At 35.2% G+C, this 24,790-nt stretch overlaps 1 protein-coding gene across 1 annotated transcript in view; it reads left to right on the top strand.

Annotated features, from left to right (window-relative positions):
- The window catches only part of LOC101004585 (solute carrier organic anion transporter family member 1B1), a 97,383-nt gene that overhangs the window by 43,085 nt on the left and 29,508 nt on the right, over positions 1 to 24,790 (top strand). Inside the window, exons 6-10 of the mRNA XM_031650330.1 lie at positions 489 to 635; positions 835 to 933; positions 18,378 to 18,620; positions 21,892 to 22,056; positions 23,873 to 24,068. Of these exons, the coding sequence (XP_031506190.1) occupies positions 489 to 635; positions 835 to 933; positions 18,378 to 18,620; positions 21,892 to 22,056; positions 23,873 to 24,068 (850 nt within the window). The remainder of the gene's footprint in view (positions 1 to 488; positions 636 to 834; positions 934 to 18,377; positions 18,621 to 21,891; positions 22,057 to 23,872; positions 24,069 to 24,790) is intronic.

Below are 24,790 nucleotides of genomic sequence, written 5' to 3' on the forward strand. Positions count from 1 at the left end.
ACTGTGTCCCCACTCAAATATCACCTTGATTGTAATAATCTCCACATGCCAAGAGTGGGGCCAAGTGGAGATAATTGAATCATGGGGGCGGTTTCCCCCATACTGTTCTCATGGTAATGAATAAGTCTCACAAGATCTGATGATTTTATAAATGAGAGTTACCCTGCACATGTTCTCTTGCCTGCCACCATGTGAGACATGTCTTTGCTCTTCCTTCACCTTCCACCATGATTGTGAGGCCCCCCAGCCATGAGGAACTGTGAGTCCGTTAAACCTTTTTCCTTTATAAATTACCCAGTCTCAGGTATGTATTTATTAGCAGCATAAGAATGGACTAATAGACCATATTTTCAAAGTTTGCGAAGTGAATATAAATTACTTGTACTTGTAAATTTTAAAAAAAGAGTAGAGTAAGAGTTAAGTAGTTGAATTTGTAATAGAAATGCTAAAATTAATGTTTACAATGAAACACTCTCTTATCTACACAGGTTGTGTGAAGGAATCTGGGTCATACATGTGGATGTATGTGTTCATGGGCAATATGCTTCGGGGAATAGGGGAGACTCCCATAGTACCACTGGGGCTTTCTTACATGGATGATTTTGCTAAAGAAGGATATTCTTCTTTGTATTTAGGTAATGTACACAAAATATTAAATTGCATGATCTCTTTCCCTTTGTCTACTTTTGAAATAGTAGAGTTACTAAACTTATTATTTCACCTATTAGAACATATATTTGGGTATATGAATTGTATCATGTTTCTTTTAAAAACATGGTGAATAAGAGCCATGCATTCTTGGCATCTAGTAAAATTGCTTTATAATATTTTCAGGTATATTGAATGCAATCGCAATGATTGGTCCAATCATTGGCTTTACCCTGGGATCTCTGTTTTCTAAAATGTACGTGGATATTGGATCTGTAGATCTAAGTAAGTGCAACCAGAACAAGGTACTATGATAATGTCTTTCTAAGCACACACGCAGAAAACATTTTTCCAAATAACTGAATTCACTCTTTCAATAGTCCTTTGCTTAAAATAATTAGAAAGTTACAAGTAGGAAATAAATGCATTACTAATCAGAATAAATATAAAATCTAGCTCCCATTTATACTATCTTTTACAGCTAAGTGTAAAATGAGAGAATGTAAACAAATTTATTTTCATGAGCTTGGTCCAAAATAACCAAATGTAAAAAGTCTCCCTCCCAAACTGACGGCCCAGTCAAGTAAATTTTATTTTTCAGTTGATGGTGGCTTGGATGTTGATGTGTAGAACTTAAAGTTTGCTTTGCTAAAGTCTTCCTGTGGCTGCTGCATTGGTTTATGGCTGGAGTCATTTGAGAGACTTCACTGTGTAATTTATGGTCATTTTCCCTGGTCCTAGCAGAGGACTTGGCATATGGCAACATTCAGTTAAGTACTTGTTGAACAAAGGAATAAAGCAGAGGACACATAAATTAAATCTATGATTTTCTTCTTCATTCTCAGAGCATACTTTCCTTCTTATCTCATAGGTGAAAGTGATGCCATGTTATAAAAACTGTCTCGACTTCAGGCCCTTTTCCCTAAAAATATTCTTGCACCATATCTGTCTTTATCTTCTTTTTCTTTTTCCCAACTCAGTGGAAAATATATCCATCTGTATCCAATGCTGATAGATCTAGCTAGAGCTTAGATTCTCCCTTCCTGTTTCTTTATCTCCATCTCCTCTTTGATTCAGCAAACACACTCAAGTATTTCCCATCTTTATACATAGCTACAGTTTTTTACACCCCCCCACACAACTTTCTAGCTGAATCTTTTTTATATTCCTCTTCAGAGCCAACCACCTAGGAAAATATCAACTAAATTAGCTAAGATATCTCACCTTCTCACCTCCCATCCACTTCTCAATCCAGTATAATCTGCTTCTGTTGTTAGTGAAACACAATCGATTTCTACCTACTTTGCTATAGATCTGTAAATGGGTATATTTCTATCATTTGTGTTAACTGATATTTCCAGTTCTTCTTCATGTTTTCCCTTCTTAGATATCCTATTAGCACCTAAAGCGCAATATGTCAAAATCTGATCTCATCATCTTACCTCCAAACCCACTTTATTCCCTCTATTCCTTCTCTTGATTAATATCCATACCTTATTCAAGTATTGACTGAGTTACTGTGCCCTGTAATCTCACATTTCTCTGCATTTACACTTGGTAAAACTTTTCCCTTTTTTCATTTGCATAGTTCTTGAAGTCTCTTCCAAAATATGGCTCCTCCTAGAGAAACCTTACTTCACCACTTTCTATTAGTCCCAAATGAATAGCCAAGAGCATGCCTTTATTGTAACCCTTCTCACAATGAGCTATTAATACTTGTGTGCTTACTTGCCATCTCTTTACCACATGACAGAATGACATGTTCTTAGCAAATAATAATTAGTTATGTTTGTGAATAAATAAATATGATTTTCTATCTCACTAGGACTTCAATAGATCATTCCAAAGAGATCAAAGGATCCATTTCCACGATGAGATAGACATCACAGTGGGCCAGCAACAGCCAAAAGCTTGAAAGTGTTTGCTAATCTAAAACTATAAAGAAAATACTTGATAAAATGTTTTACATGTTCAGTGTTAGACATATGACTTAGAGTAGCTACATGTTATGTATGTTATTTCTACTCATTCAACTCCAGTTTCTTCATTGCTTTATCACGAAGAGTACAGAAATAAGTGGTAAATGTCCTTAGGTAAATTATTTTATAAGCTCTCTATTAAGAAACCGTTACATAATTTTATAATTTATCACGATACAATTTCTAACATTGAATGTTCAGGTATTATTATATCTTCTCTTATTCAGTGATGAGTATGAGCTTCACTTATAAAGTATACTTTGGCAAACTCCAATGCTTAAAGGAGCTGAAGAGATAAAATAAATGAGTAAAAAGTGCCAGGAACAGGAATTTAGGGTGTGATGGTTAGAATAGGAGAAATTTTTTGGTTGTGAACTGCTCTCCCCATAGGTCCAAAAGCACATGTGTTCCTCAGCTCTGGCTTATTCTTTTAATGCACAAATTTAGGCCCTGCATTGACAAGGACTTCTGATTGGTTTCCAAGAAAATCCAAAATCGAAAATTTTTATGTAGAATTTTTCAATTTTTAAGACTGTGAGTAAGCCAAGAAAAACTATTTCTCAGGTCCTATCTAGCGAGATTATGACCCTTAGTTAGTATGTGTAGAACAGTGAAAGAACAGAAAAAAAAGTCATCAAAATTAACAGTTGTCACAGGTGATGAATAAATACTTTGCATGTAGATGGAGTCACTGATTTAACCAATCATTTCCTGAAGTCTGAGTTGTTGATTATGACACAATATGATCATATAGATCAAATTTAAATCTGTGCATACTTGAAAATAAATTATTTCTAGATAGTTTGTAATCAAGTCAATGTTATCTCATATTAACGAGTTTTCTTATAGATCAGAGTAATGGTACCACTTAATTGTGCCACAAACTACTATGGTGTGTATGTTTCTGTATGCATATGCTTTTTTATTTCTTATTTTTCTTTTATTGTGGTAAGAACAATTAAAATGAAATCTACCTTCTTAACAGATTTTGAAACATACAGTGTACCCATGAATAATAGGTTTAAATTATGCTTGTCCACTTATGTACAGATTTTTTCAAGAAATATATTGAAAACCTTTGAGGAGATTTGTGAAAATTTGAGAAAATTTATAGATGAATTGCATAGTGTAGAAATATAGAAAACCCTAAGAAAAAGGTATGTCATGAATGCATAAAATGTTTAGATACTAAACTATTTTATCATTTACTACCATAAAATATACACAAATCTATTATAAGAAGTTAAACTTATTAGAGGGGACAACATGGCCAACTGGACACACTCAGGAAGTACCACTTCCACTGAGGAAGCCCAAAATATTCAGTAAACTAACATACTTCCAGCATATCTTTTGAGAGAAAACACTGAAAGTCAATAGAGGTGACACAGACACTGAGGCTGAAGAGAGAGAAAACTGGAAACCCAGTGCAAGGTTGTTGAACACCAGAGATAGTTTCCAGCCCTGAATGGCTCCTAGCTAAGGGGTGAGTAAAGTGGCAGTGGAACAGCCTATTCTTGCTGATGACATCTGGGATCCTACCTACAAGAGAACCCACAACCCCCAGAGACAGTGGAACAGGCAGAGGCACCTGCCCAGAGAGTGGACAGAAATAGAACTACAGCCAGCATTGAACCCAGGGGGTTGCATATTGGGTAGCTGCAGCAGAACGCAGCTGTAGGTGTCCAACATCCAATGCTCCCTTTCTTCCACCAAGTAGCTCTCAACTCACCTGACTGCTGAGCCAAGAGAGAGTGGGGCCAACTTTCCTGTGAGCTGGGACACATCTGTACTGTAGGCCCTTCTGCCCGCCAGTCCCTCCCAGTACTCCTGCCTGGCCACACCTGCAAGAACATGTGCACAGCACAGCCTCCACTGCTCAGCCTGAGGGTTTTTTCCAGTACTCCCACCTGGGTACTTCCTCAGTGTCCTTGGAGCACTTCAGATCCCCCAGTGTAGCTACTGCCTGAACCAGAGGGACCAGACAATGGAGCCACAGGCTAGTCCCAAAACCTCAGGGCTGCAGTGCATAGCTTGGGAGTGTGAGCTGAGATTGGTGCCAAGCACTCAAGCAGAGGAGGAGCCCCCAATCTCAGAACACTGAGAGGGGTGAGATGCATGGGGTCATGGGCCAATGCAGAATGAGACATGCCTCTTTTCATAGGCCCAGTCCGGGAAGGCTGTGTCCTGTCTGCTAGCTCCTGCCTCTGCCTGAGGGAGCTCCATGGCTCAGAACAGTTTCCTAACAAAGGAAACGCAAGTGTGGTTTACCAGTGACCAGAGAGGGCATCCCCCAAGGCCCAGGAGTAAGCCTGTTATGGGGGTCATCTGTCTTCCCTGCTGCCACAAGCACTGTTGTAAACACACTGAAAAACAAAAGAGCTATGCCCCTGAGTAACAGTTTATCTGGCAGCCATTACTCTTAAGCACCATTTACTGGATTACAGCTCAATTTAAAACATCTATATTTATAAAGATAAACATAGATAACATAGATAAACATCTATATAAATATATATACACACGTATCTATGTGTGTTTTTATATATATATATGCACACATGTGTGTGTGTGTGTGTATATACATATATATATATATATAAAATTTGAGACTGTGTCTTGCTCTGTTACCCAGGCCGGAGTGCAGAGAAGTAATTATAGCTCACTGTAGCCTCAAGCTCCTTGGCTCAAGTCATTCTCCCACAGCCTTCTAAGTAGCTGGGACTACAGGCACACACCACTACACTTAGCTAATATTTGTTATTTTCTGTAGAGACAGGGTTTTCCATGTTGCCCAGGCTGATCTCAAACTTCTGGCCTCAAGTGATCCTCCCACCTTAGCCTCACAAAGTGCTGGAATTACAGGCTTGGGCCACTGTGCCTGGCTTCAAACATAGTTTGCCAGTATACATTGTGTACGAAACTGAGAGCAAGAATCTACCTACAAATAAAAATATTGTACAGAGTCTTATCCCAGAAATTAACCCAAATGACCATACTGAACTTGTACCACAGTTAAACGAACACCAGCCACTCAAAATTAAAAGGAATCAACAAGAAATCTGGCAATTCAAAAGGTAAGAATGTACCTTAAACTTAAAATGGGTGCATTAGAGCTCTCCAGCGATGGTTCTTAACCACATTGAAATGACTAAAATGACAGACAGACAATTCGGAATCTGGATAGGAAGAAAGCTCATTGAGATTCAGGAAAGTGTTGAAACACAATTTAAGGAATTCAGTAATTCCAGTAGAATGAACCAAAAGCTGAAAGACAAAATAGCCATTAAACAAATACTACTACTGGAATTTAAAAAAAAAAAAAAAAACTACATGAATTTTATAATACATTCAGACCTTTAGCAGCAGAAGAGCATACCAAAGAGAGAAAAGAATCTCAGAGCTTGAAAACCAGTTTTTATAATCAACTCCATCAGACAAAAATAAAGAAAAAAAACCTTAAAAATGAAGAAAACTTCTAGGAATTTGGTTTCTTTCGGTAAAGAAACCAAACCTATGATTCTTTGGAATTCCTGAGAGAGAAAAAGAGAGAGTAAGTAACTTGTAAAACATATTTGCAGATATGGTCCATGAAAATATTCTCAATCTTACTAGAGAGATTGACATGCAAATTCATAAATTACAGAGAACCCCTTTGAGATGCTATAAAGATGGCAATCCCCAAGGCATCTACTCATTAGATTCACCAAGGTCCATATGAAAGAAACAAATATTTTAAGATTTTTTGGGGGGCAACTAGAGAGATGGATCAAGTCACTGTCAAGGGGAACCCCATCAGTCTTGCAGAATGCCTTTGAGCAAAAGCCATACAAGCCAGAAGAGATTGGGGGCCTATTTTCAGCACGCTTAAAGAAAAGAAATTTCAACCAATGAATTCATATCCCACCAAATTAATTTTATAAATGAAAGAGAACTAAAATCCTTCTCAGACAAGCAAACATTGAGGAAATTTCTTATCACTAGGCCAGCCTTATAACAGGTCTCTAGAAGAGTGCTAAACATGGAAACAAAAGATTAATACCTGCCACGACAAAAACACACTTAAATACATAGCCCAGACACATAAAGCGACTACACAACCAAGTCTATGAAACAACCAGCTAACAACATGATGCCATGATCAAAATCTCACATATAAATAATAACCCGGAATGTAAACAGGCTAACTGCCCCAATTAAAAGACACTGAGTGACAAGCTTCATAAGAAGACAAAACTTAGCCTTCTGTTATCTTTTAAAAGACACATTTTACATGTATAATACCCACAGGATCAAAGTAAAGGGACGGAAAGAAATCTATCCATGCAAACAGGAAACAGAACAGGGCAGTAATCACTATTCTTACATCAGATAAAACAGACATTAAACCAAAAACAGTTAAGAAGGATAAAGAAGGGTATTACATAAGGATAAAGTGTTCAATTTAACGAGAAGACTTAACTATTCTAAATATGCAGTCAAAAGTGGAGGATCCAGATTGACAAAAAAATTTCTTAGAGACCTAAGGAAACTAAAAACAGACGGCCGTACCATAATAGTGGAAGATTTCAGCAACTCGCTGACAGTGTTAGGTATCGAAGCAGAAAATTAAAATGTAAATTTTGGACTTAAACTCAGCTCTCAAACAATTGGATCCAAAAACATCCTACAGAATACTCCACCCGACACTAACAGAATATACTTTCTTCTCATCTGCATATAGATTGTATTCTAAGATCAATCACATGCTCAGTCATAAAGAAAGTCTCAATACATTCAAAAAATTAAAAGTTTTTTGAGCACATTCTTCAACAAAAGTGCAATAAAAATAGAAATCAATACCGAAAAGAGTTCTTAAAGCCACCCAAAACATGCTAATTCAACAACTTTTCCTGAATAATTCTTGATTTAAGAATTAAATTAAAAGAGTTTTTTGAAATTAAATGAAAGAGAGACATACCTCACTAAAATCTTTGGGATCTATCTAAAGTAGTGTTAAGAGGAAGTTTACCATGCTAAAGGCCTTCATCAAGAAGGCGGAGAGATTTCAAATTAACAATTTAATCTTGCACTTACACTAACCAGAAAAAAAAAGGACATCCCCCAAGCAAACTGAAAATAAATAAATAAAATTGGAGAAGAACTGAATGAAATTGTGATGCAAAATGTAGACAAAAGATAAATAAAACCAAGAGTTTGTTATTCGAAAGAATATAAAAAGTTTAATAGACTGTTAACTAGATTAACAAATAAAAAAAGGAGATCTAATTAAGCACAATCAGAAATGACAAAGATCACATTACAACAACTCCCATAGAAATGCATTATGAATGCCTCTGTGCACACAGATTAGAAAATCTAGAGGAAATAGAGGCATTCTTGGAAACAAACTCCGAAGATTAAATCAGAAAAAAAGTGAAAACCTGAACAGAATGATAACAAGTTATCAAATTGAATTAATAGTAAAAAACCTACTGACCAAAAAAAGCCCTGGACCAGATGGATTCTCAGCCAAATTCTACTAATTCTAATTTTATTTTATTCTAACATAAAAGTTCATTTTTTTAAAAGTTAAACTTTAAATTTAAGGACAGAAACACATATATACCTCATATTATGTCATCCGCAGTCAAGAGAAGTGAAAACAAATATGAAGATGTACTATTAAGGCATAACTTTATAAAATTGACTGTAGTACATACTTTACTGCTATAATAATTTCATAGCACCTCCTGTAATTGTAGTAATAAGGCTGTGTTGAAAGCACCTGCTTAAAACACCATGTGACACTAATTATCTCCACATGAACAGTTCCTCTCTCCAGTAAATTGTGGATTGCAGCAAAATCTGATTGCTTGTGATTCTTATGTATTTTTATACTGTTTAGTGCAATACTGTAAAGTTGGAATAACACCATTGGAGCCATATGAATTGTCACTAGTGATGCTGAAACTGCTCCTAAGAAACTGAGAAAGTCACGACATTACAAGAAAAGTTGAATTGCTTGATATATAATGCAGATTGAGGTCTTCAGTTGCCCATTGTTTCAATACAAATGAATCCAGCATAAGGATCATTGTAAAAAACAAAAAAAGGAAAAAGAAAAAAGGAAATTCATGATGGCATTGCTGAGGCTATGCCAGCAGGCACAAAAGCTTGCACTTTTAGTAATATACCATCGTATCTCATATTGAAAATGACATTGTTATGTGGCTGCAAACTTTTATAAGAAAGGCATACCCATAGACTTTAATGTGACTTGAGAAAAAAATGAAGTTATTATATGACCATTTAAAGCAAAGGAAGGTGAGGGATCTAAAGCCGGAGAAACTAATGCAAGCAAAGGATGGTTTGATAATTTTAGAAAAAGATTTGGGTTTAAAATTTTTCAGAATAACAGAAGAAGCAGCTTCTGCCAAATGAGAGAAAGTGAACAAGTTTTCAGATTCCACTAAGAACATCATTGAGAAAGGATATCTGCATGAGCAGGGTTTTAATGCAGATGAAACTGGGGGGAAAAAGCCACAAAGGACATTTATTAATAAAGAAGAGAAGTGAGCACTAGGATTTAAGGCAGGAAGGGATAGATTAAGTCTACTACTCTGTGCAAATGAGGTCAGGCTTATTATCAAAACTGTTCTTATCTACAAAGTTGATAACTCCCAAACCTTGAAGGGAAAAAATAAAAATCAACTGCCAGTCTTCTAGTCATACAAAACGAAGGCCTGAATAATTAGAACTCTTTTTCCGTATTGCTTCCATCAATGCCTTGTTCCGGAAGACAGGAAGTAGCTTGACAGTAAGGGACTGCCTTCACAGTTCTTTTCATATTAGTCAATGCCCCTGGTCACCTAGAACCCCATAAGTTCAAAACCAAAGGCATTATAGTGATCTATTTCTTCCACCACAATGTCTCTAATGCAGCCTCTAGATCATGGAGTCATAAGAAACTGCAAAGGATTATTACAGATGATACTCTATGGAAAAGATTGTCAGTGCTATCAAAGAAAATCCTGATAGGCAGAACATCATAAAAGACTCAAAGAATTGCACCACTTAAGATGCTATTGTTGTTGTAGGGGGAAAAAAAAAAGTGAAAGTCATTAAGTGCAAAACAATACATTTCTACCAGAGAAAATTTTGCTCAGATGTTGTGCATAAATTCGTAGGATTAACATGGCCAATCAAGAAAATTATGAAAGAGATTATAGATATGGAATAAAAGGTGAGGAGTAAAAATTTCAAGATACAGGTATTGGAGAAATTCAAGAGCTAATTCGTACTTCATCAGAGAAATTAACAGATGACTTGATGGAGATGAGTGCCTGAGAACTAGCGTCAGATGATGGAGATGGAGACACAGAAGAAGCAGTGCCAGAAACAAATTGTTATTAGGCTATCTAACAGAAGGATTCTGACAATTCAAGACTGTTTTTGGCTTCTTTTACAACCGGGACTCTTCTCTATTGTGGGCACTGAAACTAAAGCATATGTTGGAAGAAGGATTAGTTCCATTTAGAAAAATTTTTAGAGAAATGACAAAACCACAAAGTCAAATAGAAATTATGATGTATTTCTGAAATAGTTACTGAATGTACTTGCCTCTTTTGCCTTCCCTTCTAACTCCTCTACCTCTTCCACCTCTTCCACCTCTGCTAACCTAGTGAAAGCAAGACCAGTGCCTCCCATTCCTTCTCCTCCTCAGCCTACTCAATGTGAAGAGATGAGAAAGATCTTATCATGTTCCACCTCAACTTAATGAATAGTAAATATGTTTTATTTCCCTGTGATTTTCTTAATAATATTTTTTCTCTAGCTTACTTTATAGTAAGAATACTATGTACAATACGTATAACATACAAAACATGTGTTAATCAACTGTTTATGTAAGGATTCTGATCAACAATAGCTGATATGATTTGGATCTGTGTTCCCGCCAACGTCATGTAGAATTGTAATCCCCAATGATGGAGGTGGGACCTGGTGGGAGGTGATTGGGTGATAAAGGTGATTTTTCATGAATAGTTTAACACCATCTCCCTTAATGTTGATCTCATGATACCGAGTGAATTCTCATGAGATTTATTTGCTCAAAAGTGTGTAGCAACTCCCTGCTCTCATCTTCCTGTAGAGACTGCAGAACTCCATAACTGAAACTTTATACCCATTGACAACTCCCTGCTTCCCCTTCCCCTTAATCACTGACAATCACCATTCTACTCTTTGCTTCTATGAGCATTAATGTTTTATGTTTCCTCAAATGAATGTAATCATGCAGTATAGGTCCTTCTGTAACTGGTTCATTTTGCCTAATGTCCTCAAAGTTCATCCAAGTTATCACATATTACAGAATACCCTTCTTTTTAAAGACTGAATAATATTCCATTGTGTGTGTATACAATATTTTCTTTATCCATATATCCCTCAGCAGACATGAGGTTGTTTTTACAGCTAGCTATTATGAATAGCGCTGCAATGGACATGCAAATGCAAATGTCTCTTCAAGATAATGATTTCAATTCTTTTATGTATGTACCCAAACGTGGGATTGCTGCGTCATGTGAGAGTTCTGTATTTAATTTTTGAGGAATCTTTATAATACCTTGTATACTGGCTGTACCTTTTTGTATTCTACCAGCAGTGTACAGAGTTCAAATATCTCCACATTCTTGCAAACACTTTCCTTTCTTTCTCAAATGGTAGCCATTCTACAGGTGTAAGGTGTAGGAGAAGAGTGGATTTGTGCTTTTGATTTGCATTTCCCTGATAAGTGATGTTGAAAATCTTTGTATTGAGCTGTTATTCATTTGTATGTCTTCTTTGGAGAAATTTCTATTCAGGTATGTAGCCTAATTGTGTTTTCAAATTTACTTTTTTTTTTTTTCAGTCAGAGTCTCGCTCTGTCACCCAGGCTGGAGTGCAGTTGTGTGATCTTGGCTCACTACAATCTCTGCCTCCTGGGTTCCAGTGATTCTCCAGCCTCAGCCTCCAGAGTATCTGGGATTACGGGTGCCTCCACCACACCTGGCTAATTTTTGTATTTTCAGTAGAGATGGGGTTTCACCATGTTGGCCAGGCTGGTCTCAAACTCCTGACCTCAGGTGATCCAATTTGTCTTGGCCTCCCAAAGTGCTGGGATTACAGGCATCAGCCACCGAGTGACATATATAAAATTGTATTTTTATCATGTACACTCCAATGTTTTGAAATAAATATATACGTGGAATAAATTTAGCTAATTAACAAATGCATTATCTTACATACTTATTTTTGTAGTGGAAACACTTAACATCTACTCTCTCAGCATATTTCAAAAATACAACATATGGTGGTTAAGAATAGTCACGCTGCTGCACAATGAATCTCTGTAATGTATTCCTCCTACCTAATTGTAATTATATATGCTTTGGCCAATATCTCCTCTTGTGGGAGATCTCTCAGAGTGGTGAAAGAAGCTATAGGGAAAGAGCAGACCTTTTGAAAGGTCAGAAAGCTCTGCAAAGCTTCATGGGAGAATAAGCTGATGACAGCTGTTCTCTTACCCTGAGGCAGAGGGCGAGAAATAGGTACAAGGAAGTATAGACGAATTTATCTAAATAGGCTTGTTTACCCATGTTGTCCAGAAACTGACCTTTGACCATCACGCACGTGACTGTTCCCTGTAAGGGGGAACAATAACGTTAATTGCCCACAGATTAACATTATTGGCTCCAGGTTTTCGGCATTGTGTCTATACTAAATAAAAGCGAGAAGCACCAGCTTATTGGGACTGCTGCTCACTCTTCCGCAGTCCCCTAGCCACTCTTTCACTGCATACCTGTGTCTGAGTACTCCTTTCATCCATTGGTAGGCCAGGGTCTGCAGGACGGACCCCACATCCTCAACTCCACTCTTCTCCCAACCACCTGGCTTCTGGTAGCCACCATTCTACTCACTAATAATTAATTAATTTTTATTTCAATAGCTTTTGGGGTAGATGTTGTTTTTAATTACAAGGGTGAACTCTATAATGATGAATTTTGATATTTTAGTGCACCCATACCTGAGTAATGTACATTGTATCCAACATGTAGCTTTTTATCCCTCAGTTCCCTCCCATCTTTCCCCTTCTGAGCCTCCTAAATCCGTCACATCAATCTGTATATCTTTGTATCCTCATGGCTTAGCTCTCAATGATAAGTGAGAACATACAGTATTTGGTTTTCCATTCCTGAGTTACTTCACTTAGAATAATGTCCTCCAGTTCCATCCAAGTTGCTGCAAAATTTTTAATCAAGTTATTATATTTTTGCTATTGAGTTGTAGGATTTCCTCATATGCTTTATAAATTAACCTGTTTTCATATATATATGATTTATAATATTTTATTTTATTCTGCATGTTTCTTTTTTACCCCATTTATTGTCTCTGTTCTGTTCCATTGGTCTATATTTCTGTTTTTATGCTGGTAATATATTGTATTAATTACTATAGTTTTAAAATACATTTTGTAATTAGGAAATGTGAGGCAGCTTTATTCTTTCTCAATGCTTTTTTGGCTATTTGATGTCCTTCTTGGTTCCATATGTATTTTAGAATTGTTTGTTATATTTTTGTAAAAATACTGTTGGGCTTTTGATAGGTATTGTATTGAATCTTTACATATATTTGGGTAGTATGGACATTTAATATTAATAAGTCCTTCAATTAATTAACACAGAATGTCTCCCCAATTATTTATGACTTTAATTTCTTTCCTCAGTGTCTTGAAGTATCTTATGCACAAGTCTTTCACCTTCTTAAATTTATTTTTGTGTTTTATTCTTTATGATTTTAGTGTAAATGGAATTGCTTTCCTGATGTCTTTTCAAATAGTACTTGGTTAATGCATAGAAATATAAGTAATATAATGATTTTGTATCCTGCAACTTTACAGAATGTGTTTATTCAATTCTAACAAGTGTCTGTGTGTGTGTGTGTGTGTGTGTGTGAGATCTTTAGGGTTTTCTGTATACAAAGTCATGCCATCTGCAAGTAGAGGCAATTTTACTTCTTTCTTTCAAGTTTGAATACCTTTTATTTCTTTTTCTTGCTTAGTTGCTCTGGCATAAAATGGCAGGACTATGTTGAATAGAAGTGATGAGAATGGCCATTTTCCTTCGTTCCTGAAAGCTTTCAGTTTTTCACTCTTGAATTTAATGCTTGCTGTGGGCTTTTAAAATATGCATTTCATTTTGTTGAGGCAATTTTTTATCTATTCCTAGCTCATTGAAAGTTTTTATCACAAAACATTGTTGGATTTTATCAAATGCTATTTAACGTCTGCATATATGATCATGTAGATTTTGTCCTTTATTTTGTTAATGTGTTATGTTACACTTGGTGATATTTGTTAAACTTAGCATTTCAGGTATAAATCCCCCTTGAATGTAGTGTAGTGTCCTTTTTATATGCTATTAAATTTGGTTTACTAGTATTGTTTTAGGATTTTTTCCTCTGTCTTCATCAGAGATATTGGTTTGTAGTTTTCTTTTGGTGTCTTTGTCTGGCTTTGGTATGAGAATAATGCTGGCCTCATAAAATTAGTTTGAAGACGTTCTCTTCACTTTAATTTTTGGCAAGAGATTAGAATGGATTGCCATTAATATTTTCTTTAGCTATTTAGTAACACGCACCAGTAAAGCTATCTGCTCCTAAGTTTTTTTGTTGAGCGGTATTTGATTATTAATTCAATATTTTTATTAGTTGTAAATCTCTTTATATTTTCTATATTTTCTGTGTTTTATGTCTCCAGGAATTTATTTTTTCTTTCTTATCTAATTTTTGATGTGTAATTTCTCATAGCAGTCTCTTATGATTGTTTTATTTTTCTAGCATCAATTGAATGTCTCCACATTCAGCTCTTGTTTTGTTTGAGTCTTTTCTCTTTTGCTTAGTCTAAAGTTTGTCAATTTTGCTTATCTTTCAAAAAGATCAACACTTAGTTGTGTTGATATAATTTTTTTCCCCATTCTTTATTTATTTCTTCTCTAATCTTTTTTCTTCTGCTGCTAACTTTGGCCTTAGTTTGTTTTTCTTTTTATAATTTTGTGAGGTGTAAAATAGGTTGTTTATCTGAGATAATTCTTTACTTTTTACTAGCATAATTATGTGATATTTATCAGTGTGCATTAAGAGCAAACAATGCCAGATGCTGCTAGTGACCATAAATTAGAGAAATAACCTCTGTTTTTTGAATATGGAAATAAAATTTACCCTAAAAATGTAGATATTTATTACTAAACACTTCCCTCTTACTACTGTTCTTGCTGCATCTCATATTTTAGAATGTTTTGTTTTTGATTCTCTTTGTATCTAAATATTTTCTAATTTCCCTTTTGATTTCTTTGACAATTTAATTATTGAAAAGTTTGTTAATATCCATATTTTTACAATTTTCTACTTTTCTCTTTGATACTAATTTCTAGTTTTATTCCATTGTAGTTAGAAAAAAAATTGGTATGATTTTAATTTTAAATTTATCAAGACCTGTTGCATGATGTAACATGTGATCTATCTTAGAAAATGTTCCATTTCTGTTTGAAAAGAGTATACATTCTGTTTTTACTGAGTGAAGTATTCTCTATGTGTCTGTTATGTTCAATTGATCTATAATGTTGTTGAAGTCCTCTGTTTCCTCATTTGATATTCTCTCTGGTTATTCTATTTATAATTGAAAGTGAGATATTATGACATCAGCCTACTATGGAGGGCTCACTGTAATACACTATTTTATATAAGAGACTTGAGCATCCTTGAATTTTGGTATCCATAGGGAGTCCTAGAACCATTGCTCACAGATACCAAGAGATGATTGTATTGTATTTCTCTATATTTCTCTTTTCAGTTCTGTCTATGTTTGCTTTATAGCTTTTGGGTTTTTGAGATTGAGTGAATATATTGGGTTGTATATTCCTGGTGAATTCACTTAAAAATCATTCTATAATGTCTTTTTGCAACTTGAGACAGTTTTTTACTTAAACTCTTTTTCTTTCTTTGACAAATAGGTTGCAAATTTTCCAAACTTTTATGCTCTGCTTCCCCTTTAAATATAACTTTCTACTTTAGGTCATGTCTTTGCTCTCATATCTGAGCATTGCAGGTTGGAAGCAACCAACTTATATCCTTAATGCTTTACTGCTTAGAAATTTCTTCCATCAGATATTCTAAGTCATCACTCTTTAGTTCAAACTTCCACAGATCCCCTAGGGTATGAACACAATGCAGCCAAGTACTTTGCTAAGGCATAAGAAGAGTGACTTTTGCTCCAGCTCCCAATAACTGTCATTTCCATTTGAGACCTTGTCAGCATGAACTTCATTGTCCATGTCACGATCTGCATTTTGGTCATAATCATTTATCCAGTTTCCAAGAAGTTTCAAACTTTCCCTCCTCTTCTTATCTTCTTCTGAGTCCTCCAAACTCTTGTAAGCTCTGCTCATTACCTAGTTCCAAAGTCAATTCCACATTTTCAGGTATCCTTATAGCAATGTCCCACTTCTTGGTAACAATTTTCTGTGTTAGGCCATTCTGGCATTCTTATACAAGAATACATGAGACTGGGTAATTTCTCAAGTAAAGAGGTTTAATTGGCTCATGATTCTGCAAGCTGTACAAGCATGGCACTGGCATTCTCTCAGCTTCTGAGGAGACCTCAAGGAGCTTTTACTCTTGGCAGAAGTTAAAGCAGGAGCAGACACATCACATGTTGAGAGAAAGAGCAAGAGGGAGGCGAGGTGCCACACACTTTTTAAGCAATCAGATCTTCTGAGAACTCATTCACTATTGCAAGGACAGCACCAAGCAATGAAGGATCAACCCCTATGACCCAAACACCTCCCACCAGGCCCTACCTCCAACATTGGATATTACATTTCGGCATGAGATTTGAACAGAACAAATACCCAAACCATATCAGCCTCCAAGTCTTCACGAACTGGTATTATATAGGCGAAAACTTTCATCGTTCAACCCAGGCAGAGCTTCTGTCGGCCTCTCAAATTTTGATTCTTGTTTAAACTGCTATCTTTTTGTTAGGAACTTCCAGAATCTAGAGTATGTAGGGTCTCATGAGCACTTTTAGACAGTGAACAGAGAAGCCTGTCACTTGGTCAACTCCCAGAAAATTTTGATTATTTCACATGCTATACAATTTTTTGCCTTCCCAAGGAGAATTTGAAAACTGAAGTGTTTTCTTTATTTTTTGTTCGTTTGCTTGTTTGTTTGTTTGTTTGTTTCCTTTTATTTTTTACCTCCTCACTCTGCATAGAACTGGGAGCAGGGAGGATCTGTGGCAAGTGCTCATTTGCTAATTTAAGCCACCATTTTTGCATTCTTTGTAGCCCATTGGAAGCAAGCATATGCCTAGCCCCAAGATAGGCAAGACAATGACCAGCTGCTGGAGTTGGACACAGAAAAGATGAAATGTTAGGTGTGTAGTCGAAATATTTTCCTCCCCATAGAGAAGCTGGAGTTAAGTTTTTGTTTTTAAGTTTTTTTAACTTGGTCACTCTGCCCTAAGCTATGGGCCAGGAGCTATGGAAATGCTTACATACTAGTTCAAGCTGCCATCTTTGTTTTCTGTAGCCTCCAAAGGTCTGGTATGTGCTGGGTCCTGTCAACACTTCAAGATAGGTGATATAGAAGACAGTCGCAAGAGTAGTACCTGAAAAGTTACAATTTTGGATGTTCAGTCCCACTCTGTCTCTCCGCAGGGATAAGCTGGAGATGCGGTTTTCTTATATTCAATCTCTGTTGAGCCAGGGAAAAGAGCTATTGCAAGTGTTCGTATACACTTTCAAATTTCTAGTTCTTCTTGAAGGCATGGTATTATAATGAGGAGAGGAACAGCAAAAAGGTGTCTCCAATCTTCTTAAAAGTGTCAATGTAGCTAATATTGCACATTCCTGGGGTACAGTGGCCTGTCAACTAGTTTCTGGATTTTTCACTAATGGAATTGATCTGCATATTATTGTTGAATCAGTATGTTCATGAAAGAAAAAAGGGTCCAGTCCTTCCTATTATGCTATCTTGCTGATAACTCAGATAGGCTTTCTTATTACTTAGATTGTTTACTTTATACTTGTTAAAAGAATGCATTTACCCTTGAGATATAGCATTTACAGAGTACTCTTATTCATGATTTAAAGAAAAATACGATTGAAATAAAATGGTTAAACTATCCTTAACATTTAGAGTCTTAACTCTTCAGGGTTACTTTTAAACTCATATTTTCTTATCCTCTGTGCTGTCAAGAGAGTTGGAAATACTTATTTCAGGCATGGTGGGAAGCCCCTGTATTGGCTCAGTGGATTTCTTGCAAACTGCTTACATTTCATTGCTGACCCTTTCTTGATTTTATTAGCTTATGCCAATAGACATTTTCAGGCAACAATGAGATGTCATAGTTCTTCCACAGGTAGTTATTAAATGGTCTGCAAGCTTAAATGTCCAGTGATAGAAATTGTCCAGTCATGTAATCAGAAAAGCCATCAGTGCACACAAGCTCAGGCAATGACAACAATATCATGACTGATTCCTAGACAGTATCAGTTGCATTATGTCATCAAATGTTAGACTGATCCTAGTCTCAGAGATGACAAAAAATTAAAATAAAAAAAATGATGTCTTGGAATTGAGGAAATTTAGTTTACTTTCTTCATACCATTACTTCCCTGAAACTATTGTATTTCAAAATGATTTTTGACTGGCTTCTTTAATTATTTATTCTAGGCACTGTCAGGATAACTCCTAATGATTCTCGTTGGGTTGGAGCTTGGTGGCTTAATTTCCTTGTGTCTGGACTATTCTCCATTATTTCTTCCATACCATTCTTTTTCTTGCCCCAAACTCCAAATAAACCACAAAAAGAAAGAAAAGCTTCATTATCTTTGCCTGTGTTGGAAACAAATGATGGAAAGAGTCAAACAGCTAATTTGACCAGTCGAGGAAAAAATATTACCAAAAATGTGACTGGTAAGTATTTTACATTTATTGTCAATTTGGAGTTGTTAATCTCAACGAAAAGGAAGAATGAGTATTCCAAAATAATAAAGCATACCCAACTCATCTGGAGTTGGCCTTCTTTTGCACTAAATTTAGATAAATTATTTTTCTAAAACTACTATTAAAGTTAACATATATATCTTGAGCACATAACAAGTGGAAGAGAATTAGGTTTGGGCTTTTTAGCAGGGAGAAACCAACCAAAGTTCACAAACATCCATTTTTTTATGAGCCAAGTACTATATATTAATTTTAATATTGTATGGTCTAAACTGGGAGAGTTCAAAGAATTATAATATTTCATTTCTTCATTTATTCAACAAATGGTACCAGGAACTGTACTATGCCCTGGTAATAAAACATTACCTCTATTTTTCAAGAACCTAGTGGGCGATACTGAGAAATATATAGACAATAGCAATATAGTGCCTTAAGTAACATGGTGAAATTAAACTTAACTATTCTCAGGAGAAGGAAGTCAGGAGAAGTTTCTCCCTAGGTAATTAGAGTAATATTTCTTTTGGTAATTATCTATCTATCTATCTTATCTAAATATTCAAAATAAAGTGGAACCTAGGGTGGTAGTTAAGATAATTAGAGTTAGTAATGTAAATTGGGATGCATCAGCATTTGATAGTGCCTCCTCATTTGAATATAAGCCCTGGGACTAATGGAGAACCATTGAGTCAATAAACAAAGAGAATGACTTGGCAGCAGTCAGAGCAAGATATGTGAATCAGTGAGGTGTTGACAGCAGTTTTCAGATTAGGGAGAAATGGTGAAATAGTAAAAGCCAAAGCAGTGCAACACCTAAACCCTTGGCATCTTTTTCAAGTTTTCTTTAAAGTAAGATGACAAATTCTCCAGTGTAACCTACGTTCTTGCTTTCATCAGGTCTTTTACTTATTACTTTATTGTTGTTTTCTCCTTTCTATCACACTAACCCAAGAGCAATGGTGTTCTGGTACTCTTTATATTGGCTCATAGCAGAGGACTGTTAAGTTTCAGCTACATTGATAGGTTGAAATTGTTCATGGCAAGAGAATTACCATGATTTATTACCATGAAATTGGGATATACTACAAGCAGAAGTTTGTTTCCTAAGAATCAGATGTTAAACATTTATGTTTTTCAAATTTAATGTTCACACTAAAAGTACTGTACCAATAATTTTCATTTTGTATGTTTCTACTCTGCCAAATCAAATCTTCAAAAAATATTAGATTGTCTAAACCTATAAGGAGCAGGGTTGACTGTGATCCAAAAAGAACAGAGAGGATACTGAAGATGTAAAAAGAGGACAGTTGCAGACATAATCTCTGTTATGAACAGTTTTTGTAGGAATGACCCTAATAAAGAGGATCTTAAGTATGTATCTGTTAGGAATGGATAAAATAAGAACATATAGTCAGAAAAAAAATATTGAATTTATTCCGTATGCTCTTGAATAGAACTAAAACTGATTAGAAAGAAAAGATGATTTCAGTTCATTACAAAAACAGTGTGTGAACAATGAGAACTTTTCAAAAGTGGAGCAAATTGCTTCCTGAGGTACTCAGTTTAATGCCACTTAAGTTGTTTATTGATCCACTTATTAATGATATATAGTAGATCACGACCATACAGAAGTTTACACTGGATGACATCGAATTTCTCATCCTCAAAAATGCAATGATTGTGTGAATGTATATACTCCATTTCTGTTGAAGAAAGGCCACAACTGACTTATGATACTTACAAATCAGGGACGGTTCTTCATGACTGGGGAGACCTGTGGAGAGAAATGTGGCACTTTTGCCTAAGAATTTTAAATGTTTTTTATTCCTACTCTACATTTTCTTACCTCTCCTTTTTTTCTCTTCTGTGTCTTTTCTCTAACTCCCTTTTCTCCTTATTTTAAGCGGATGCAACTCTTTTGTAGCTGACATTAGATGGATGTCTTAGTTCTGACCATATCTAATGAAAATCTTTAGAGATTTAAATAGAGAAAAATATTTCAAAGCCCGTATTCATCCATCTCTCAGTAACCATATCTTGGCTGTGTCTTGATAAACTCTGATACTTCCTACTGTTTTTCTAAGTAGTTCCTTCTACTTTTAACTCCTATTACAGCTAGTTGACCTGGTGATCACAGCTCCAAATGACATAATTTCTACCATGAACAGAAGTTAGAAGCTTGTTACCACAGCTGTTTGTAGGGATAGGTGGTTGTATTATTACTATTATAATACTACTTGGGACACAACATTATCTCCTGGCTGTTTTCCTTGTATCTTAAGACAGAGGGTTAATGATATTGCCAAATTTACTGAGAAAGTATGTTATGGTAGAAAAGCTGTATACTAGAGAAACAAGAGGTCTGAGTCCTCATACTAAATTAATCTTTAAGAATTTTGAACCTCAGTGTTCTTATTTCTGTGAGTTTTGGATTATGCTGTCTTTACATTTCCATTTAATAGTTATATTTTTAATATAATATATAAGTACTAAAAAATAAGAAACATCATATGTCTTTTTCACTTTTTTGTTTGTTTGTTTTTGGTTTTGTTTGTTTGTTTGAGATGGAGTCTTGCTCTGTTGCCTAGGCTAGAGTGTAGTGTCACCATCTCAGCTCACTGCAACCTTTGCCTCTCGAGTTCAAGCGATTCTCCTGCCTCAGCCTACCGAGTAGCTGAGATTACAGGTGTGTACCATCATGATGGCTAAAATTTGTATTTTTAGTAGAGACGGGGTTTCACCATGTTGGCCAGGCTGGTCTCGAACTCCTGGCCCCAGGTGATACATCCGCCTCGGCCTCCCAAAGTGCTAGGATTACAGGAGTGAGCCACTGTGCCTGGCCTTCACTTTTGTTTTTTGAACAATTAGCATATTGTCTGGTACCCAGTTGAAAACCTAACATTTGTTGAATGAATGAATAAGTGAATTAATATGTTTGCAATAGTATTGTCAAGTACCCAGGATAACCAAATATTAAGTGAAGAAAGCAAGTTACAAAGCAGCAGTTATGTACGACCCTATTTGAGGGTAAAATAAACTCATAAATATTAATATTCGTATGGAAAATTTTGAAAGGATACATTTAAAAACTGTGAACAGCCTGTGGTATTGCAGGCTATTCTCACTCTTTGCATTGTGTGTTTATAGAATTTTAAATCTTACATGACTTACGTTCACAAGTTTTAGGTATAAATATATGTCTAAGTTACATTCAAATATTTTCTTTATTTTTACAATTTTATAGGTTTTTTCCGGTCTTTTAAAAGCATCCTTACTAATCCCCTGTATGTTGTATTTGTGCTTTTGACGGTGTTACAAATAAGCAGCTATATTGGTGGTTTTACTTATGTCTTCAAATATGTAGAGCAAGAGTATGGTCAGCCTTCATCTAAGACTAACGTCTTATTGGGTAAGACATATTTTTTACTTGTATGCTTAATAAGTGAAATACTACTAAGTACTGTATTCCAAGTGACATTTTATTGTAAAAGTGACTTTGTATTTTAGTAATACAAAATAACTATAATTTTCTTGTATTCTTTCTCAAATGCTATTAAACATATGAAACTTGTGATGTCATTATTGCTCTGCATTTGAAGTTGTATCTTATTTTAGATGAGTTCCTGAAGAAAATGTTGCAAATAAATGGAAAATTTAGAGGTAATATCTGTATAATTGGAACTTATAATTTAGTGCTGAGATCCTGAGACAAACCCTTTTGTAATTATAATCATTATAATTCTATAATTTATGGACTTTGAAATCAAGACTCAGTTACTTACAAAAATATGACACTGATAGTTCCAGAGTATCAATTTAAATACATCAAAATATGCATAATTCAAAACAAATATCATATTTTACAGAGTATTTTTTGCTACAATATCTATTTTCAATGGCATATTTAGATGTGCTTATTAAGGAAAGTTTCCTTGTATTATTCTTCCCACAACTCTAGTATTGTAGACACATTATAGAAATTCAATAAATATATGATGAATTAAACAACTTATCATGTGGTATGTAACTAGGTCATAAGTAAACAAGAAAACGAATGTACTGAAGCAGGAGACCAAGCTTCCAGATAATCTCTTTACTGATCTCTTTGTAGATCTTAAAATCTAAAGATAGTGTTTTGACTCCCAGTAACCTAGCCTGAGCTTTTTCCTAGAGAAGACTTCATCTTCAATAACTCTTACTAGACAATGATATGGAAAAGTTACAGGAGGGATTAAACATTATTAATCCTGTGTGTAGACCTATTTGTCAATTCAGGTTCTATATGTTTTTTAATAAATGACAAAGATATATTAATTATTCTATTGTTAAGCTCTGGGCAGATTTAGTGTGAATTATTGAGGGTTAGAACTCTATGTGAGAGAGGTAAAAGGCTTTAGATGAATTTCCATAAGCAGAAAGAAGGTGTTTTGTTGTTGTTGATTTCCAGAAAAACAAAATTGCCTCGTAGAAATTATCTGCTCCAACAAACAAATATCCTTAGCCACTGCCTTTTGCTATTGAGGGAACCAAACTGTCATCATTGGCAGGAACAAATTACATGGATCTCCTACCACCATCCTGCTCTGTCATTCTTCTTTTTAAAAAGTAATAAGATTGGCATTCTACTATAAAGACACATACACACATATGTTTATTGCAGCACTATTTACAATAGCAAAGACTTGGAACCCACCCAAATGACCACCAATGATAGACTGGATAAAGAAAATGTGGCACATATATACCATGGAATACTATGCAGCCATAAAAAATAAAGAGTTTATGTCCTTTGCGGGGCATGGGTGAAGCTGGAAACCATCATTCTCAGCAAACTAACACAGGAACAGAAAACCAAACACTGCATGTTCTCACTCACAAGTGGGAGTTGAACAACGAGAACACATGGACACAGGGAGGGAAACATCACACACCGGGCCTGTTGGGGGGTAGGGGGCAAGGGGAGGAAGAGCATTAGAACAAATACCTAATGCATCCAGGGGTTAAAACCTAGATGACAGGTTGATAGGTGCGGCAAACCTCAATGGCACATGTATGTGTATGTAACAAACATGCACGTCCTGCACATGTATCCCAGAATTTAAAGTGAAATTTTAAAAAGAAGTAATAATATTGAATAAATTTGATTGACATACACTGTGTTTCATCTATAAAGACATATCAGAAAACCTATATATGTTTACAACTTTTTTTCTTTTTTTTTCTAGGAATTGTAACCCTACCTATTTTTGCAAGTGGAATGTTTTTAGGAGGATATATCATTAAAAAATTCAAATTGAACCCAATTGGAATTGCCAAATTCTCATTTTTTACTGCTGTCATGTCATTGTTCTTTTACCTATTATATTTTTTCATACTCTGTGAAAATAAATCAGTTGCCGGCCTAACCATGACCTATGATGGGTTTGTATATATCACTATATCAATTGCATAATACGTTAACCATCTAATTAAGAATCTCTGTATAAGTAATACAAGGCAGAAAACAATTTTAACTAAACTTTCTTTAAGTTAAGAGAAATTTCAATTTAAAATTTTTTTAAATATCTGTTTCTTAAGACCTCAAACACATTCTTTTATTCATCCATTAAAAAGAAGCAACATAGGTTGTAATAATAACTATTATTTATGTGGTACTTACAGTTAGTAGAGAGTACTTTTATCCTTATTTTATGAATGGGAAAAGTAAGGCTTAGAGAAATACATGGATTACACAGCTAGCATTGTTAAGATTCTAATTCAAATTTGGGGTTTTTTTAAGTCTAAAACTCTTAGTCTTAACCACCACTGTAATCTTGGATGGATCACAAGAGTCACATAAATGGCATTATCCAAAAGTGACTAAACAACTTTTATCTACAGTTCATATTGATGTTTAACAACTGCCTTTACAAAAGAACACTTTTAATGTTGTACCAAATTTTCTTTTTTGCAAGCTAATATTGTTTTTTCTCATATTATCTACATTGGAAGTAGCATTAAGAAATATTCTATATATAATTGCATATTAGACATTGAAGAATCTTTACTTTTCCACGAATACCATGTATAGCAAAGTATTTTTAGTGCAACAGTCTCCACCTCAAATCAAGGGCAAGAATGCTATGCAATTTTCTAATAATCTC

This window comes from Papio anubis, chromosome 9 (genome assembly GCF_008728515.1).
Source record: "Papio anubis isolate 15944 chromosome 9, Panubis1.0, whole genome shotgun sequence".
In the NCBI taxonomy this organism is placed as follows: Eukaryota; Metazoa; Chordata; class Mammalia; order Primates; family Cercopithecidae; genus Papio; species Papio anubis.